The 8683-nt window shown below is 35.8% G+C and overlaps 1 protein-coding gene across 1 annotated transcript; it reads right to left on the bottom strand.

Annotated features, from left to right (window-relative positions):
* Positions 1-2267: 2267 nt before the first annotated feature.
* Positions 2268-2612, bottom strand: LOC142161943 (uncharacterized). The gene has a single exon (XM_075218173.1). It carries the CDS (start codon positions 2610-2612, stop codon positions 2268-2270), a length of 345 nt encoding a protein of 114 aa, XP_075074274.1.
* Positions 2613-8683: the final 6071 nt, after the last annotated feature.

Here is an 8683-nt window from a genome sequence, read left to right as displayed (position 1 = left end):
CTACCATTTAACTTTTTCCTCTTTTTTAGCAACCATGGGAACTGTTGATGAGATTCTCAATTTCCGTAGTTGGGTAGGAAAGTTATTGAATGTTGTTCCGATGGAAGGTAGATCTTGGAAAAACCTTTCACATCAGTTTGGTTGGAAAGTGAAGACTCATGGTAAATATTTTTTCTCATATATCCTTCGTACCTTCATTCACTTTTTCTTTTGGAATTTGTTTTAATCGTTCTTTTTATCAGGATTTCTCATTCGAGATATAAGTGTTGATGTTATCGTAGCTTCCAGAGTTTCTTTGGAAAGAGCTCAAGAGATAATCTTGGGTTCTTCATCGAAAAGAAAGGTTGTTGCAGTCTAATATTCTAAAGAGGAGGAGGAACAGGATGGAGGTTCCTTGATAAAATGGCCGCGAGCCAGAAGACGTGTCTTTTCAGATGATGAAGCGTCTCATCCCCGTCCATTACCTAGCCTGTTGAAGCCACCATGGTAATCTCTGATGATGACACTCCCGCGGCAGCTCGTGACTCTGACGGTGAACTTGTCCAAAACCAGTAAAAAGATTAGAGAATTGAGGGCTTTGCTGAATGAAAAAGAAGTCTATGCCGGTGCACTTGTTCAATCACTCACTCAGACCCAAGAAGATCTCCGTGAGTCTTCTAATAAGGTCAATTTTTTAGAAAGTTCACTTGATCCTCTACAAACCTCTTATGATTCGGCCTTGGCTGAGAATGAAAAGCTAAAAAATGAGATTGATCAATGGGAGGAAGATTATGAGATTCTTGAGAACAAGACTGCCGTTGAAGTGAGTTGGGCAATTTTGAACACACGCCACGAGACCCTTGTGGAGGCTGGCCAAAAGGGTTTCAACTTGGATACTGAGTTAGTCAAGATAAAATAGACTACTGAAAAAACTTAGCAAGGCCAAGACTTTCCTTCTCCCATGGCTGATACTCCTGAGCATGTTGAAGATGATATGGGTACGATGAATGCTCCAACTCCTTCAAGCCAACTCCAACCTTCTGCTGTTAGTGACACTGTTTTAGATCCTTCTTCAGTCCCTCAGTGAAAGTTTATGAAATGTGACTTCTCTTTTTTTTCTTTTTGGTGGAATGTGGTTTTAACCCTCGGTCCCATTTGAGGGTTTATTTTTTTTTGAAAATGACAAGTCCCCAGACCTTTTCAGGGCATTTTGTATAAATGACAAATAGTTTATGACTAGGTTCATACTTTGTCTAAACTTTAATATTAAGAAGTTTTTGTTTTAACTTGATTATCTTGAGCTTCTGTTTTGCTCGCTCTTGCCTTTATACTCAAGGACTTGTTAGTTAATTCGTGGGTTTATGTTTTACCCTTTTTGCATTTTTTTTGTTTTATAAAATGCTTCATTAACTTCATGAATGTCTGAATCAAACATGAATTTTATAAAAGAGGGCTCTTTTATACTCGTCACTTAATGAAGAAGACGTCTCAACTTCATAATGGTGTAAATATACGGAAAAGAAATAGGAGCATACATGTTTCTTGAAATAACTTTGATAAAGTTTTTATCAGAACTTTGTCAAGTTTAAGTAACATTTTACATGTATTTAAATATCTTCTATAACTTTTCCTAACTGTTTTGATTACAGCAGATTTGCAAAAAAGGAAATAAAATCTAAGGTTTTTTTTAACCCGTGATTAAACATTGCCTTTAACCTAGACATCATAAGATTGTTAAATCTATATGAAGTTTTTTTGACTGGCTTGTGTTATTGGCTCGTGACTTTGCTCTGCACTTTTGATGAGTAGACTTTTGGGCTTGACTTGAATTTAACTTGCATTCAATCTTCTTTGTCTTCTTTATACATATGTTCTATGTATATTATATAGTCCCCCAAGTATTTGAGCTTTGAAGTATGAAATCTCTAGCACTTGATTACTCCTATCATGCGGTCCTTTTCCTGAAAAGGAAAAACATACGGGACTCAGAGGTACGATTTTAGATGAAGACTGCTTAGCTCAATTAAATTTCTATCAGAATAGTTGTAACCCTAGACCGAAAATTTATATTTTTCCTCGTGTCTTGCAGGTCGTGATTCATCACTTAGTACGGGTTAGCTTTTTGCCTATCATCTAAAATCTTTAGTAAAATTTTAACAATTCAAAAATAAAATTTTAAAATGAGGGTACCTTCCCGTGGATACTTCCTTTCCTTAGAAATAGTATCTCTTCAGATGAACAACATTCCAATGTGAAGATAGAATCTTGCTATCCATTATTTCCAGCTCTTATGCTCCTTTTCTTGATATACCGTGAATCTTATAAGGTCCTTCCCAAGTTGGACTTAACTTTCCCGTATTAGCTGCTCTCGTGGATTGGAAAACCTTCTTGAGTACGAAGTCCCCAATCTTGAAGTATCTTAGACGAGCTTTCCGAATATAGTATCGTTCCATAACTTGTTTTTGCACTGCCATCCTTATTAGTGCAGCTTCCCTTCCTTCTTCAAGTAAATCTAGGTTTATTCGCATTTCTTCTTCATTGGACTCTTCAGTTGCTTGTGTATATCTCGTGCTTGGCTCCCCTATCTCTACTGGGATCAAGGCTTCATCTCCATATACAAGTGATAATGACATTTCTCCCGTACTTGGTTTTGCTGTTGTGCGGTAAGCCCACAAAACAACAGGTAATACTTCTAGCCAATTGCCTTTGGATTCCTCCAATCTTTTATTCAAATTGATGATAATGACTTTATTTGTTGATTCAGCTTGTCCATTACCCACCGGATGGTAAGGCATTGAAATAATCTTTTTAATCTGCCAACTTTGAAAGAATTCTGTGATTTGTGCGCCTATAAATTGCGGGCCGTTATCACATACGATTTCATTTGGTACGCCGAATCGGCATATGATATTTCGCCAAATAAAATCTCTGACCTCTTTTTCTCGTACCTGTTTAAAAGCACTCGCTTCTACCCACTTAGTAAAGTAATCAGTGAGTACTAGCAAAAATCTTACCTTGCCTTTTGCTTGTGGTAGTGGACTCATGATATCCATCCCTCACTTCATAAAAGGCCACGGTGCAATGACCGGATGTAATAACTCTGCAGGTCTATGCATATTGTTACCGTATCTTTGGCACTTGTCACATTAAGCCACAAAAGTTTCCGCTTCTTCTTCCATTTTGGGACAATAATAGCCTGCTCTAATCATGGTTTTCACTAAAGATCTACCTCCCACGTGATTTCCACAATTCCCCTCGTGTATTTCTCTCATCACATAATCTGTTTAAGAAGGTCCGAGGCATCTTTCTAGGGGACCACCGAATGTTTTACGATAAAGATTGTCTTGCTTTAAATAGTATCGAGCAGGTTTTTTGCGAAGCGCGTGAGCCTTTTTCTTATCTTCAAGGACAATTCCATACTACAAAAAAGTGACAATCTCGTTCCTCCAATCCCAAGTTAAATTATTGAAATTTACCTCGTTTTTGTCTTGATCAAGTACTGAATGGAATAGATGAATTACATAAGTATTTTATCATTTGTCACTTCCGCTGCAGAAGCAAGATTAGCTAAGGCGTCTGCCTCGATATTTTCTTCTCGTGGTATCGACACAACTTTCCAAGTTTGGAATTGCCTAACTAGATCACGTGCCTTTTCCAAGTACTATTGCATTCTTGCTTCTCTAGCTGTGTAAGTCTCCAGCATTTGGTTAACTACGAGCTGTGAATCGCTTTTGATTACAACTTGTTTTATGCCAAGCTCCCAGTTCTAAACCTACAATCACAACTTCATACTCTACCTCATTATTACTAACAATGTGACATTTTATGGCTTGTCGTATGGTTTCACCCGTAGGTGGTACCAAAACAATTCCTAGACCTGCCCCTTTTATGTTCGATGAACCATTAGTGAATAAAGTCCAAATTCCTGGATTAGACCCGTTGAATATTTGTAGTTCTTTTTCTGCTTCTGGTTGCATCCTTGGCTAAAATCGGCCATAAAATCTGCTAACACTTGTGACTTTATTGCAGTTCTAGGTTGATATGTAATGTCATATTCACTCAATTCTATGGTCCACTTGACTAACCTACCTGATAACTCATGTTTGTGTAATATATTACTCAGGGGATAAGCAGTGATTACGGAGATGGGGTGGCATTAAAAATAAGGTCTTAATTTCCTAGATGCCATAATTAATGCAAGTGAAAGTTTTTCTAGATGAGGATACCATGTCTCAGCATCTAATAATGACTTGCTAACATAATAAATTGGAGACTGTTTACCTTGGTCTTCACGAACCAAAATAGCACTTACCGCTACTTCTGAAACAACAAGGTAGATAAGTACTTTTCCCCATCTTTTGGTTTTGCGAGAAACGGTGGATTTGACAAGTATACTTTCAAGTTTTTGAGAGCTTGCTGACATTCCTTAGACCATTCGAACTGATCCTGCTTTTTTAAATCCGAAAAGAACTTAAAGCATTTTTCTGATGATTTGGAAATAAATCTTCCCAAGGCTGCAATTCTTCCCGTCAGTCTCTATACCTCTTTTTACTCGTAAGCATATCAGGAATTTCCTCAATAGCTTTAATCTGTGCGGGATTTACTTCAATTCCATGGTTAGAAACAAGAAATCCCAAAAACTTACCTGATGAAATGCCAAATACACATTTCTCGGGATTTAGCTTCATGTTGAATTTATGGAGAATTTGAAATATATTTGACAAGTGCTGAATATGATTCCCTACTTGTTGGGATTTGACTAGTATATCATCTATGTAGACTTTCATGGTTTTCCCTAAATGTTCTTGGAACATTTTTGGTCACCAATCTTTGATATGTAGCCCCAACATTTTTGAGGCCAAATGACATTACTTTGTAACAATAAGTCCCCCTGTCTGTTATAAATGAAGTTTTTTCCTCATCTAGGGGATCCTTTTTTATTTGGTTATACCTAAATATGCATCTAAAAAGCTTAACAATTCATGTCCTACAGTAGCATCAATTAGTTGATCTATATGTAGTAACAGAAAAGAATCTTTAGGACAAGCTTTGTTTCGGTCAGTGTAGTCTGCACAAACTCGCCATTTACCATTCTTTTTTGGTACTACTACAGTATTGGCTAACCAATTAGGATACTTTACCTTGCGGATAGACCCAATTTTTAGTAATTTTTTGCACCTCATCTTGAATCACCCGATTTTTGAAAGATCCTTACTTTCTTTTCTTTTGACTGACAGGTGGATATGATGGATCTTCATTTAATTTGTGAGTCATTACCTCCGGAGGTATTCCTGGCTCTAATGTAGACCTTCCTTTCAGGCCATTGTAGGAATAGTTCTACAGCCTCTAATTCTTCAATAGTCGTTTTGATGTTTTCATTTTCCTCCGGTTCTTGGATGGAATCGGGCCTCGAGTCTACATCTGTCCGCCTGTGTTCAGTTGAGGCTTGTGTTGTAGCACCCTCTGTCACACCTCCTTTTTCCGCCCCCGCGAGGGTACAAAGAGTTTTTTCCAATTAAAGGACAATCGAAACGGGATTTGTTTGTTTATTTCAGAGTCGCCACTTGGGAGATTTAGGGTGTCCCAAGTCACCAATTTAATCCCGAATCGAGGAAAAGAATGACTCTGTATTACAGTCTGCGAACCAGAAATCCGGATAAGGAATTCTGTTAACCCGGGAGAAGGTGTTAGGCATTCCCGAGTTCCGTGGTTCTAGCACGGTCGCTCAACTGTTATATTCGGCTTGATTATCTGATTTTATACAAATATGAACTTATGTGCAAATTTTATCTTTTTACCGCTTTCATAATTGTTATTTATTTTTTACAAGAAGGTGAACATTGTTTAAAACATGTCTTTGGATTACGTCACATGGAATGCACCCGCAATCCGGAACACATTTTTATTCAATGTTTTGGGATTTAGATTTGGGTCGCATGAAATGCGCACCCGAGTTTAAGAAGATAACATTATTAAATACGCGCCTAAAGCGACTAGCGCATCATTATTTTGGGTAGGGCCGTGAAATTTGCTAAACGGCTCCTCCCGAATTCTAAGCAATTAAATGTACATTTATTGAGGGCCCCACAATCTATACATTTTATTAAGCGAGGCTCATCTCATTTATTTTAAATGGACAAATCTTAAAGCGACTACATTTTTCTATTAAAATTAGTCTCTAAAATAAAGAAAGAAAATCCTAATTAATTACTAGCTTTTTTATTATTTTAAGAAAACATGGCATGCTAATTGCTAGATTAATACAAATATTGATGAAAAGGAATTTTACTCAAAATTTCGAAATTATAAATAAAATAAAAATTCGACAACTAATATCCAAAAGAATCAAATATAACTCAGCATTGTTATAAAAAAATTATTGAGATTAATTATTCACAACCATTTGAAATTAGATTTAACCATAATTACTAAAGCTTATTAGAAAGTTTATTAGACTTAAACGTTCTTCTAATCTTGCTTGAACTCAAATCATGCCTAATTTACGAAATTTAATTTAAATTCATGCCTTAGCTAAATTTAACTACTTATTCATGATTAACCTACTGTTGATAATCTTGAAACCTTCATAACTAGTGAATTAACCCGTTTTGCCAAACCGATTCATTAAAGACTAACTTATGTTATTTTTTCTTATTCCAATTATTATTCAGTAATACATGAAATAGCTTAAATACAATCAACAAAAGGAACAAAGAAAAAAGCGAAATTAAAACTTCAAAATTTCATTCTTCATATGTATTCATGCTTCCACATTATTAGCTTGCAATAGCTAGTACTACAGTCGTGTACCTGATATTGGAAGCAAAAGAAAATGAAGATGAGAATCAGCAGCAGTAATAACAATACATCACAGCAACAACAGCCCAACAACAACAGCCCAAGAACAGATTTGAAAATCAAAATAAAATACAGAAACACCGACAACAAACAACGGACAGAAACCAAGGGAATTTTCAGGTTTGAAATGCTAATTAATGTTTAACCCTTAATTTCTAAACCCGTGTATCAGAATATTTGTCAGGTGTGTACTACTCTCTCTTCTAATTTCCAGCTCCCTTTTTTATTTGTATTTTTTCTTTTCTTTTCTTTTTCTTGAAAGTTTTAATATTTTTCGGAATTTTCTTTCTCTCTTAAATATTCAGCTCTTTTTTTTTCTCTCTCTCTATCTGTCCGTCCTCTTCTGTGTCCCCCATGCCTAACATAAACAATTATATCACCCACACCCCATTACATTTTGTCCCCCGTGCTTAACATAAAGAATTACAAAATGTACAATTCCTAAACTACCCCTCCGACCTTATTGCAATTACCATTTTACCCCTGAACGTACTGCAATTTACCAAACTACCCCCATCAGCTATAACCAATTCATCTAATCAATTTCAACCAAAATACAGCAAATATGACCAATTTCTAAACAAATTTCAACAACAAATTCAAACTAAATGATGAACAACAAAGAACAACTAAAATTTTGATTAAACAATATTTTTAGCAACAAACAAACCTACTTTCAGATTCAACAACAACAACAACAACAAACAAGTATATTCAGATTTCTAAATTCAATAATCATTTGAACTTAAAATTAAATCTAACAATACAACCAACAATTTCTATATTAAAACTAAACAAGATCATGAAGCAAACTGAAGAAATAATCATAAATGATCAACAACAAGCAAGAAAATCAAACTTATACTAATTTTGGATTCAAGAACAATCTAACAAAGTATGAAGATAAATGAAAAGTTGTAACAACAATAACAAGCAAGTTTTATTCAAATTCGAATTAAGCTTAAACAAAACAAATAAACATATTCAAATCACTAAACTTCAAATAATCAATTGCTCTTTTTTAATTAACTCCAATAAAATTATAACAAAGATACATGATTAAAAAATTAAAAACCAAAACATAACTTCTCATTAAATCACTAAATTAAAGACGAACTTTAAATAAAATGAACACGAATTTAATCTACAACAAACAACGGATTCAAACGATTTAAATTAACATTCTTTTATATTAACATTAAATCCTTTTAAATTAATAAAACAAACTGAAAAATATTTAATTGAATCTTTAACTTAAATCTTAACAACATTATAATTAAACTAATCAATTTTTATCTAAAAATAAATAAGAAAAATGAAACAAACTTATACTAATTTCAAATCTGAAAATATCAAACAAATTACGGACGAAATAAAACTTAAACCAACTAACCGTAAATGACCAACGACGAACTCGAACGAAAACAAATCTGCCCGGAAACAAATATCGCACCAAAACCATTTGAACGGACAAACAAGGAGAAGTAACGGACAACAGCAATCAACGAGCTGGAGCTTGCGTCGCAGCAGAAGTACGAGCTGCCATGGACGACGCAGCAGAAGGAGCAGAAGAAGCAGACGACGCAGCAGCAATGGACGGGCAGCAGCAGCGGCGAGGAAGCAGGAACGCGAATGGAGACGCAGCAGCGCAGCACAGTAGCATCGACTTGCCGCAGAAGAAGGAGCAACGATGGATGTTGGTCGGAGCTAAGGCAGCATGACGAAGAAGATGAAGCAGCTGGTTGCTGCTGGTCGTTTGGAGAAGACGAGCATGGCAGGGCTGTGAGACGACACTGCGCGCAGAAGCAGCTCATGTCGACTGGTCGTCCATGGCAGGGCTGTGCGA

The sequence above is a fragment of the Nicotiana tabacum genome, chromosome 1, assembly GCF_000715075.1.
Source record: "Nicotiana tabacum cultivar K326 chromosome 1, ASM71507v2, whole genome shotgun sequence".
NCBI lineage: Eukaryota > Viridiplantae > Streptophyta > Magnoliopsida > Solanales > Solanaceae > Nicotiana > Nicotiana tabacum.
Note: the sequence above shows the minus strand (reverse complement) of the source record. Positions and strands in the feature narration are given on the sequence as shown.